Source organism: Mobula birostris, chromosome 6 (assembly GCF_030028105.1).
Source record: "Mobula birostris isolate sMobBir1 chromosome 6, sMobBir1.hap1, whole genome shotgun sequence".
NCBI classification, from domain to species: Eukaryota; Metazoa; Chordata; class Chondrichthyes; order Myliobatiformes; family Myliobatidae; genus Mobula; species Mobula birostris.
Genome location: NC_092375.1, coordinates 164,866,284 through 164,878,832, shown reverse-complemented (window position 1 = coordinate 164,878,832; position 12,549 = coordinate 164,866,284). Strand labels below are relative to the sequence as shown.

At 34.9% G+C, this 12,549-nt stretch overlaps 1 protein-coding gene across 1 annotated transcript in view; it reads right to left on the bottom strand.

Moving 5' to 3' along the window:
* The window catches only part of ttn.2 (titin, tandem duplicate 2), a 391,135-nt gene that overhangs the window by 295,021 nt on the left and 83,565 nt on the right, over positions 1 to 12,549 (bottom strand). Inside the window, exons 41-51 of the mRNA XM_072261778.1 lie at positions 9,952 to 10,230; positions 7,759 to 8,322; positions 4,512 to 4,793; positions 4,111 to 4,389; positions 3,731 to 4,009; positions 3,361 to 3,639; positions 2,976 to 3,263; positions 2,032 to 2,310; positions 1,569 to 1,850; positions 1,169 to 1,447; positions 770 to 1,048 (exon numbers count right to left, since the gene is read on the bottom strand). Of these exons, the coding sequence (XP_072117879.1) occupies positions 770 to 1,048; positions 1,169 to 1,447; positions 1,569 to 1,850; positions 2,032 to 2,310; positions 2,976 to 3,263; positions 3,361 to 3,639; positions 3,731 to 4,009; positions 4,111 to 4,389; positions 4,512 to 4,793; positions 7,759 to 8,322; positions 9,952 to 10,230 (3,369 nt within the window). The remainder of the gene's footprint in view (positions 1 to 769; positions 1,049 to 1,168; positions 1,448 to 1,568; positions 1,851 to 2,031; positions 2,311 to 2,975; positions 3,264 to 3,360; positions 3,640 to 3,730; positions 4,010 to 4,110; positions 4,390 to 4,511; positions 4,794 to 7,758; positions 8,323 to 9,951; positions 10,231 to 12,549) is intronic.

The window sequence follows — 12,549 nt, the reverse complement described above, 5'->3', positions numbered from 1 at the left end:
AGGGTATTCAGAAAGGAAGGAGTGAATATCAAAGTCCATTGTTTTCTACACCCTTCAGAATTCATTAATTTTACAAAACAAGTGGCAAAATAATACAAGGTATCATGGCACCACTTTGCACAAGGAACAAGTGGTATTTTCTGAATATCGTTCAGCTGTCAAATTCATATAATACTTAACTTTATAGGTAGATAAAGTGATAGGTGGAACAACATAGAAAGAAAAAGAATGAATTAATGACAAATTAAATAGGTAAAAATAAATAGAGACTGAAAGAAAGATGGGATTAAAAGAGTGATTAGAACTATAAACAGAAAGCAACTGAAAGAAAATAAAAACGTTTGAAAATCTCAGAGTAGTTTATCACCTGCTTATAATTTGATAGCTTCAATTGAACAATTACAAGTCTCTTTCTGAGACAAAAGATTGAACTTTAAGCAGGAGAGTAAAGTTCCCACTTTTGTAAGGCTGGTGCAAATCCAGCAATTTGTGGCATTAGCAATTAATGGTGTATCACTGCCCTACCACAAATCCCAGAAGTTTTATGCAGCAGAAATGGTGGACACTGAAAAAATCAAAACTCTAGCCCTAAGTTTAAGTTTAGCACTTCCTTTATAGGATAATCTTTCCAGAAAATAATATGCTTTTATTGCCATTTAGTATCTTAAAAGATCTTTCCAAAAATTGAAGTAACTCAAAACATTTAAATCTGTTAATTAAAAGAACTGACTGAAGGTTTAACACAGATGACAGTAATCTTTAAACCAACCTTTCACAATTAAATTTGCAACACATTTTGTGATTCCCGCATCATTCTTTGCCTCACAAACAAACTTCCCACCATGATGTTTTTCAGCAGAAGCAATATGCAGTGTTGCTATATCATCTTCAAAAGATATTTTAATATTAGCATCTTCAGTAATATCATCTTTATCTTTTTGCCAGGTTATGGAAATTGGTCTTGAACCTTTCACAGCACATTGAAACAATGCAGATGTTCCCAAAAGCACTGTATTATTTTCAATCTTCTTGAGAAATGATGGTGGTTCTGTTGTTAAAACAGGACTCTTAGGTTAGTTAATGCAAAGTCAAATTTTAACTAGAGAAAAACAAAATCAATTTCATTGTAACATTGTGGATGATAAATTCTTGCTAAAATTTAACTAACCTTTCAAAGCCACTGCAGAACTGCATGAACAACCTCCAACTTCATTTGACACCTTGCATTGATATTCACCAACATCCACAGTGTCAAAATTAAGAATATGTAAATAAACAAAAGAGTTTTGACAGACTGCCTTGTATTTTTTGCTCGGCCTAATCTGCTTATTATCCTTATACCAAGAAACTTCAAAAGGTGCTGTACCAGCCAGTTCACATTCAAGTATAACATTAGAGGCCTTAATCACCTCAAGATGTTCAAGCATTTTTATGAATGATGGAGGATCTGCAAAAACATAAATAATAAATTCAATCTAAAATGTCATTTGACATTTAGATACAACTTCATAAGATTGATAAATATCTTATGACTGTAGCCAAAGTAATAAAATTATATGTTCACAGACCTTTAATTGTTACAGTAACACTGCAACTCTCACTACCAACTTCATTCTTAGCTTCACAAGTGTATTCACCACTGTCTTCCACGTCACCATCAAGAATTTCAAGAACTGACACATTGTTAACAAATGAGATTCGGTATTTATCACTGGGATGAACCTGCTTGTCTTTTCTATACCATGTAATTTTTATTTCAGGTGTGCCAGTAACCTCGCATTCAAATCGAGCCGAGTCACCAGTTTTCAGTAATTTTGTTGGTTCTAGCTTCCGGGAGAATGTTGGTGGTTCTATAAGAGTCAAGATGCCATGAAGAATAAATTTGAAATATTTTCATAAAAGCTAACAAAAATGCAATAAAGAGCATCTTTTCCACTCAGCTCCTCCTATTACGAAGAGCATATCAAAGATCATTAAAGATATTTTAATAAAATACAATTAAGCATTATGGATAGAAACAAAAAAAATCACCTTTAACAAAAAGATTTGTTGTACAGGAAATTGTTCCAGCGTCATTGCTGATTTCACAAATGTAATCATCCATATCAGATGGCTTCACCGAAAAAAGCTCAAGATAGGTTGTAGAAATATCCTTCATGATGAAACAGCTGCCACCAGTCACAAGCTCTGTGTGGCCCTTGAACCATTTCATTGACATTGGAGGTGTTCCATTTACAACAACCTTAAATTTCACAGTTGTACCCGGCAGAACTTTCTCTGATGCAGGTTTTACTATGAAGCTTGGAGGCTCTAAAAGACATTTTAAAAAACATCACAATAATTCATAACAATTAAACATATCAAGTAAGTTTTCTCCACCTTCTCTGAAGATGTACACTGTCATAAATTCAGTAGTCTACTAGTACTTTAAATATTTGGAATCAGATAACTGAATACATTCTAATATTGAAAAGGCACAGTAATCTGTCAAGTAGTTAACTAACACAAACCAGAACATACAAGGAATAATTGCTAATTTGTACTTTGTAAGCTGATCTCCAAAGGATGAAAGTGACACCATTATAAAACAGAAGTGAGGTATAAGAGAGAAAAAAAACTATAGGATGCTTATTTCCAATATTTGACTTGAATATTGTGCATATTGTCATTGAATAAAGGCAGGTAGCAGCTCTGCAAGGTGGACTACTATAATTGAATATTCTACTAATTGTCTCTATCAAGCTTCATGCAAGTATTATGGATCATTAGATAGAAAACTGAAAGGTAACATAACATAAATGCTTCCTTGGCAGAGACACAGCAACAGATGTTAAGAAAGCAAAAATGCTCCAAAATATTGCCAGATCTCAACATATTTATCAATGAATATGTATTAAAAATGAAAACAGTTTTGCAGAAGGAACAAAGCTACATTAGCAAATGACTTAAGTCAAAATTAAATTACTAATTCAGACCTTTTACGTTTAAGACTCCACTGCATTCATCACTTCCTGCAGAGTTAGTAGCTTTACAGGAGTAAGTTCCACCATCCGCAATTTCTAATTGTTTAATCGTCAAAGCAGCAGTGTTGTCTTGACACGACATTGTGTACTTATCATTGGCTGATAACTCTTTGTCATCTTTATACCAAGAAATACCAACAGGGATAGAACCAGAGAACTTGCAATCCATATGAAAGGTCGCACCCAAATTGCTGGTCATTTTCCTCAGTTTTTTAGTGAAGGTTGGAGCAATCATACGATCTGTCCGAGGCAGAGCAACAAATCAATGATATTACTTGAATTAATTAAATTATGCTTAAATTATTGAAAGAAAGGGAGGTATAAGTTATGTACTAACCCAATACTGTAATAGAAGTTTTGCAGCTGCAACTCCCCACATCGTTTTTTACCTCGAAAGTATATTCACCACTATCCTTATTTTCTGCAGAAATAATCCTTAGGCTGGCAATTTTATTTAATAAACTTGTTTTACATTTTCTACTGGATATTAGCTCCTTCCCGTTCTTAAACCATTTAATTTTAAGTTCTGGTGTGCCAGTTATTACGAACTCCAAAGTTGCTGGGTCTCCAGCAGTCACACTAATTGGTTCTGCTTTTTCTACGATATTTGCTGGCTCTGTAGTGAAATGGAATGGTTAACATTAATAAAGCTTAGCAATGCAAAGTATGTTGTTTTATAAACCAGACCAATATATTGTCAAACTGACCTTTCACAATTAATGTTGCTAGACACTTCTGACTTCCTGCATCATTTTCTGCATGACAAGTGTATCTGCCACTGCTGTTCATTTCTACAGCAGCAATGTGAAGAGTACCAATATTATTCTCAAAAGTCATTTTGACATTACTGCTTTCTGTGATAAGATCTTTATCTTTCAGCCAAGTTACAGTGATTGGCATTGAGCCTTTTATGCTGCATTGAAACATTGCTGAACTTCCCAAAATTGCTGTTGCGTTTTCAATTTTCTTCACAAATGATGGTGGTTCTAATTTAAAATAAAAATAGTGGGTTATACATTATCTGTCCATCTGTTAAATTTGTACATTATTGGACATATTTCTCCCAGTTTCCATTGAGATCACTGACCTTTCATTTTCAAAGTTGCACCACAGAGACACTTCCCTACTTCATTCGACACTGTGCATTGATAATCACCAACATCTGAGAACTCAAAAAGACTAATGTGGAGATAAGCACGCATATTTTGGAAAATCATCTTGTACTTCTTATTAGATCGGATCAGCTTTTTGTCTTTGTGCCAAACAACTTCAAATGGAGTTGTACCCATCAGCTCACATTCAAGAGTACAATTGAATCCTCTTACCACTTCAGTAGGATCAAATGTTTTGATAAAAGAGGGTGGTTCTAAAAAGGAATACATAAATGTTTTTCAAACTATCTGCTTTTCAAAAAGATTAAAAATACAAACAGTATGGATTTTTCAATAGCAGCAATGCGAAGTGTAGCAATATCAATACTGTACAAACCTTTGATTGTAATGACAGAACTGCAGCTATCTGTCCCAGCTTCATTTTGTGCTTCACACACATAATCCCCACTATCTTCTACATTTAGATCATTAATCTCAAGTTCAGCTGAAGAGTCAGTAAATGATATTGTGTATTTTTCTGAGGAATTGAGAATCTTATTGTTTTTGTACCAGGCGACATTAATTTCAGGAGACCCTTTCACTTGGCAATTCAAGTGTGCTGAATCACCTTTTTTCAACAGTATTGATGGTTCTGGCCTCCTGACGAACGAAGGTGGCTCTGAAGATAAGTTTAAAGAAAAATATTAAGAATTGCCAGAGTAAAAACCGTTATGAAAGAGAACTAATATCCCAAGACAATCGTTAAAAGAAAGGTTACAACACATAAGCTATTTTTCCTTGGTGATAATTTAAGAAAAAAAACAAATTCCTTCTTTTCAAAGTAAACAGATAATAAATAAAGTTATAAAAATGTTAAGGCTATAAAGCAGCAATTACATTTTAGGGGTTGATAACATTTTTGGTTAATATGGCTTTGTTTTCATAATATCATGTCATCAATAGAGATCTTGATTTAGTAACTGCATCCCATTTCAAATGATCAATTTTCTATGTGTAATGTCTTCCGTTATGAAATAAAAGCAAAAAATAAACACAACAAATCTGCTTCCCTATCACCATCAAATAAGATTTCCACAGGTTTTATGAATCTGAATTCCAATGAAAAGAATAAAACTACAATTGTAGTTGCAAAATTTTTTATGATAGTTACTATTGTAGTTTTGGTTTAGGATAACACTGGTGAAGTACAGCAACAATTTGCTGGCAGCAAACAAAACTATTAACTACTTTATTAATTACACTTTTTCTCAAAAACAATCTTTTCAATCAATAACATTTAACTTCCTTTTTGGAGATGAGATTTTGAACTGCTTGTTGACCTAGCATTTTTGGAGTGCGAACTGAAGTTTCGAAGGTCCAGGATGGTTGCGTTGAGGTGGGGGCGGGGGGCCAGGGCTCAAGAGCGAGGAATAAGCCAATGTACGGTCATTGCTGAAGTGGACTATGAGAGCAGGCCTGGGCTCCAGCACCCAACTCTGCCTTGCTGATGTTTGACGGATTTAAGTGCCAGGTTATACTGGAAAGGTCAGGTATGGGCCGAATCCAGGCAGTGGGTCCCAGGCCTAAAAATGCATCGAAGCAACAGGGCCCATGTCCGAGAGTGAGAAACAACTATTTGGAGGATTTTAAGCAATGAACTGGTTTTAAAAGATAAGACTATCAGGGTCGGTGTTCAGCTCACTGCTCACGAGATTTATTCATTTGAACTGAGGCTGTGGCCAGCAAATAACAGACTCTTGAATCAGCTGCAGTGCTGACTGGCTTTGTGGCTGTGGACTCAGTTTCATGAAATTCAGCTCTGAATGTTACTTCCTTACTTTTATTGTTTGCACAGTTTTTTCTGCATATTGAGTTTTTCATGGTCTTTCTTTTAATGGGCTCTATTGGGTTTCTTTGTTTTGTGGCTGCCTGTAAGGAGACAAGTCATACCTTGCAAAGTTCATACTTTGAACTTTGAAGATAATTTTGCAGTCAATTTATAAAAGCAAATACCTAGTTGAGTACCAATTCAATTAAAGTACATCCATTCACCAGAGTGTTTCCTAATATAGAATTATTGTCTTATGAGAAGAGTTTATGTAGTCTGGGCCTATACCCAGCAATTTACAAAAATAAATGATTTCATGAAAAATTCAAACTCCTTACAAAATTTGACAGGGCTGATATTACCTGGTTTGGGCATATAAGACAAGGGTCATAATAACAAGATCTGAGAACAGAATATTGTACATTTCTTCACCCAGAGCATCGAGGATTCTCCACTGAAGAGAGCCATGAAGGCTCATTTCATAAGTATATTCATGACAGAGATCAATTTTTTAGATATTAAAATAATAGATATAGGGTAGAACAGGAAAACATGGCTGAGGTAAAAGACCAACCTTTATCACAATGAATGGTTGAACAGATCCAAATTACTTGATCCTCTATTTCTTATATTCTCATTATTTCTTCAGTATTTCTGATTATGTAACAAGGAAGAGGTTAATGTCCATTTTTTTGGACATTTACTATTATAGGCACATACGTAACGCCCAAGGTCTTTCATAGGATGACTAATAAACAACAATTTAACACAAACCACAAAAAGGAGATAACAAGCTGATTATAGACAACTTGATCAAAGAGGTGAGTTCTAACAAGTCTCCTTAAAAAAGAAAGAAAGGAAGGGAGACAAAGGACTATTCCAGAGCTTGATAGTAAAGGCCTACCTTAGGAAAGTGATTAAAATTAGGAATGCTTAGCAAGTCAGAATTGAAAGTGCAAAATTACCTCAGAGGCTTAATGAGCTCAGGGAGATAGGAGGAATTATCAAGGGATTCGAAGTAAGAATTACAATTTCAAAAGTGAAGTGTTGCTTAATCAGAAACAAGTGAGCAACAGAGCAATCAGTGAAGGTAACCGAGTAAAACTTCAGTTACTGTCAAGCATTTCAGTTGACTTCAAATGGAGGAAAATATGAAGGAGTCTAGCAGGAGTCCTTTGAAAGAGGTTTGTCAGAAGTAACAAACTCAAGATGAGATATAGTTACAAGAGAGTCAACTGCTTTAGAAAACCTACTTTACTCGTGATATTTTAATTAAATCACTATATCAGAAGTACAAATGAATAAATGTAAAATACAGAAACTATGATTAAAGTATTTCTCAGCATAGCACAATCACAAAGCAGTCAATGCTATTGCCTCTCATGTGCCTTGACCAAGGTTCCTCCTGAAATCCAGTGCAGTCTATTTTCAGTTTGCATTTTGTCTCTGTGATTTCTGTGGGTTTGCTCCAGGTGTTCCAGTTTCCTCCCAGAAATCCAAAAATATGCTGGTTTATAGTTTTTTTTTGGCTACATTAAACTACTCCAATGAAAGGTAAATGGCAGGAGCTCAGTTGGAGTTGATACACATACAGGAGTGGGTTACAGCTAAGTGTAGAAACGCATTGATGAGATTGCTCTAAGAGCCCACATGGGCCAAATATCCAGCCCTTATGTCATAAGAAAATTAAAAGAAAAACAAATAATACAGCAAGAGACATTGGCTATAATGGAACCTGCAAAAAATATTTTTAGTTTTATATTGGGTAACTGCAAGTACTGCTTAAAAACAGCTTGTGATTTACAGTATTTCTTACCTTTAACTGTTAATAGTGCTGAGCAGGAATCACTTCCAGCCTCATTGGAAGCCATGCATTCATAACTCCCAGCATCTTTCAATCTAGCTTTCAGGATTTCCAAAACTGCTACTTTGTCTTCAAATGTAATTTTATAATATTTGCTGGAATGAAGTGCTAATCCATCTTTTTTCCACGAAATTGTTACTGCTGTGTCTTCATCTACTTGACATTCAAGACGTACACTATTGTTAATTACAGTCTGAGTAGATTCAAGGGTCCTAGTGAAATATGGTTTGTCAAGGACGATTAGATCGGCATAACAGATATCAGTGCCACAGTCATTGGTAATTTTGCAAGAATAGTTGCCTTTGTTCTGAACATTTAAGTTACTAAATTCTAAAGCACGTTTGTTGCCTTTGGCTGATACATTATAGTTCTCTTCATCTGTAATATTAATACCATTCTTCTGCCAAACCGTATGAATCACAGGTGATCCAGCTACTGTGCACTCAAGTCTTGCAGTTTTACCTACAAATGTTGTTACTGATGCCAGTCTTGTTACAAAGCTTGGTGGGGTCAGCTCTGCAAAATAAACATCTGGGTTGAGTATTGTCATTTACTGAAGGAATTAAATTTTAAGATAATAATTAAGAACTGGTACATTGTCCTATCTCCTTAAGAGAAAGAGAACTGCTGATGTTCTAATGTATTTGTTAGATCACTTATCGATCTTACCAAATTAAACAAATATATTTTTTCAAACAATTTTGTCTAGGTATCAAAACAGCTTTAAATGCCAAAGATGTGTATTGCATTATTGAGAGATACTGAAAGAAATGTGAACTCAATACTTGTGTTATATGAAATTGAAGTGATAGAAATAGAAGACATCTTACAAAATCTACACAATTTTGGAAAGTAATATTGCTCCACTCATTTGCAAACTACAATGATCTTTTTACATATGAACATACATACAAATACACAAACTAGGAACAGGAGCAGGCCACTCAATCCCTTGAACGTCTTCCACAATTCAATAAAATAAGGACCAATGTGATTGTAATCGCATTTCTGTATTCTTGCCTACCTCTTTGTTTTACAAGCATCTATCTACCTCTACCTTAAAAATATTTGAAAACACTGCTTCCACCCACCTTCGAAGAAGAGAATTCCAATGATTCACAACCCAATGAGAGAAAAGTATCACTTCATCTCTATTTTTATGGGTAACTCCATGTTTTTAAACAGAGACCACTAGATTAAGAGGCTCTGTCAAGAGCTAATTTCCTCTCAGCAACCACCCTTTGAAGACTCCCAGGATCCCTCTCACTCTTTCAAACCCCAGTAAATATGAGCCTAGCCTGTTCCAAAGTGCTTCCTTGTAAAACTTGCATATCTGAGATATTAGTCTAGTAAATCCTTCCTAAAACGCTTTCAATGTACAGTATAAGCATCCTTCTTTATATAATGAGACCAATAATGAATGCTGTAGTCCAAAGTCTTAGGAATGCTCCACAAAACATTTCCACTTTGATATTCAATTCACCTATCAATAAATAATAACTTTGTGTTCACTTTCCTATTTGTAATACCTGCAGTCTAGCCTTTTGTGAGTCATGCATTAGAACATTGAGATCCTTCTACACCTCAGAGTTTTGCAATCCCTTCCTCCATCTTCTTATTCTGACTTTTCATCTTTTTTCTCCAATCCTGAAGAAGGGTCTCGGCCTGAAACATCAACTGTACTGTTTTTCATAGATGCTGCCTGACTGGCTAAGTTCCTCTGGCATTTTGTGAGTGTTGCTCAGATTTCTAGCATCTACAGATTTTCTCTTGATTGCCTTGCAATCTCTCACCAGTTAGATGATATACTTAATTTTTTCTAACAAAATAGACAATTCCACATTTTTTGACATGATACTCAATTTGCCAGACCTTTGCACACTCCCTTAACCTATCAATACTCCTTTGTAGATTCACTTTGTCACCTTCACTGGTTACTGTGCCATCTATTTTTGTGCCTTCAGCAAATTTAGCAGTAGTACCTTTGTTGCTTCTATCCAGGTCATTATTTAAAGTATGAAACTAACATTCTGATTACATGAAATGGTAACATAAAGCTAAATCTATGCAAATCTTCTAAGACCAAATCAAATTGAAAATTGAATTATTAAGTGAAACATAAAAATCAAAACTTAATCTACTTACCAGTCACAATCAATTTAGCTGTGCTGCTTACACTTCCACTCTGGTTTGATGCTCTGCAAGTATATTCTCCACAGTCAATTAGCTGTGGCTTCAGAAGTTTCAAGATGGAAATATATTTCTTGTTCACAATGCTATATTTTTCACTATCACGGAGTTCGGCTCTAGCCCGGAACCACTGGAACCTCACATCAGATACAGGTTCAACCTCACATTCAAACTGAGTAGCATGTCCAATTATCACCTCCTGTGATTCAATCTTCCTTTTGAAAGCTGGAGGCACTGTAGATATAAATTTAAAAGAAAATGTAAGAAGATTGTAACAACAAACTAATTCTTTCAGCATAGAGTTTAGTCCTGGCCCGCTGAAATCTCAGAAGTGAAAGAAGAAAGGGTGGCAGAAATTAAGAATCCATGGAGTGACTGTAGAGAAGAAATAATGGTTTAAAGTTGTTAGCTGGCTGTGCTCAATGAAAATATTTCAATGGGTGAAATTCAACATTTATTTGACATATACAGTATGAAGAGTATAGAAATATTCAATTGTCCTCTCATTATGGAACAGTGATGGTGATGATAATTATCTAGCATCTCCTCAAAAATGGATATGGGGATGAGAGCAATATTGTGTTAGTAAAAATTTTAAAATGGCAGTTGACGTTAATTAATTGTTAATATCAAAATAAAAAAGTGTAAAAATTGAATAAAATATCCATAGCAATATTTTAAACATAAGGTTAACTTTAAGTGCTCTTTGTTATTGTTAGTAAAAGCATATGAAGATCACATAAAGAGTATTAAATTCACATTAAGTTTTTTTTAAAACAATACTGTCAAGATTTAACATTTATAATGCATATTTCGTGGGGGGAAAAAGAATGTGGTTTTAACAAGCTTTGACGGCATTTTATTTTGATACCAAATCGGTAACATAATTACTTCCTTACCATTAAAATATTATGGGAAAGAAAGAAGGAAAAGGGTGGTGGGACAAAAGATTGAGTCATATTAATTTATTAGAGTAAAATAAAAACAAAAGTTAACTGTTTTGTCAGTTGAATGGATTAGATTGTGAATTTCATATTCATAAAGTTTTATCCCCATAATCCAACCTCTTATTACAACAGTAAGTTTTGCAGAAGTAGTTGCTTTTCTTGCTTCAATCAGTGTCTCAAAGACATATTCTCCTTGATGTTCCTCTTTCTGTACTTTGTTGATTATGTGAATATGTATCGAAATCCTGAAAACATTTGAACTAATTTTTGAAGTAATTTTCTTCCCATTGATATACCAATTTACACTTCTCACTCCTTTTATCAACGTGCTAAATGTCACTTGGCTGCCTTCATCTGCAATGATATCAATAAGGCCTTTAATAATAATTGGATTGACTATAGTACGTTTTATTAGTGTTTTGCTTGGCATTTTCATTTTAGAAATACAAGGGTTTGACGAGAACAGACAGCGAAGGGGCACCAGTGCTAAGTATTGCATCTCTAATATCTTTTACATGACTCACAACTTCCATTTTTCCAATTGACTCTACAGATTTAAATTCTTGAGAAAAACCCTCTGATTTAGCCATTGCTACACGTTGTTGAGATTGTGTTTCCTGATATATAGCTTCAGTTGATACACCCGATGTTGATTTATCTGCTGAAACTGCTGGCTGCTCTTTTCCTTTATAACTAGGTGCTGCTTTCTTTGGGTACTGCTGGGTAACTGTAGGTTGCAATAACTCTTCAGTCTGTATTTTTAGTTCAGTTCTTCCCATCCTATCCTTCCCCATATCCAAATTACTTTCATCAATGTTGACAGCTTCTACTGTCCTTTTTGCAGGAGTGATACTGATGCCTAATTTTTCTAGCCTATCAGCTGGCTTTGCAACTGTACCTAGCTTAAGATCTGAAGAGCGTTCTTCTTCAATAATTTGTTTTTCTTGAAGCAACAATGGAAATCTTGCTAACTGTCCCTCTGGATCCCTATTACAAAATCTTCTTCTGCAGACTCTAGCATATTAGTACTTTCTATAGACATTGTGTTTTCTTTAACTTGCACAGAAGTTGAAGTTAGTTTTGGTTCATATTTATTTTCACAAACTGCTGTATTTATGGCTTTGAAAATGACAAAAGAACCATCTTCAACTATTGCGCAGTCTGTTGTAGTACTGAACTGTTTGAAAGTATTATCAGACTCTTATTACTGCACACTGCCCTTTTTCTTCAATTGTAAACATTTTCTCTTTTGATTTTTGTATAGGTAGAGATACAGACGGGAGATATTTTTCTGGCAGAGGATCAGTTTTGACTTCAGGAAGCAAGTTGTCAATTTTCATTTCAAAGGATTCAGTTTGTTCTGCTTGGTCTGGCTGTGCTTCTTTACTTGGTAATCACAATTATCTCTGCAGTGCAAGTTGCATCTCCAAATGAGTTAAATGCTTTGCAGGAGTCCCGGCCACTATCCTCCTTCTGTGCATTATGGATAGTTAGTGAACCAGAGCCACTGGAGTTGTAGCTCAGGTTGTAATGCACACACTGACTGATCTGGTACTATCCCTTATACCAAAGCACATCTGGCATTGGCTTTCCTGTAACTAAAAAC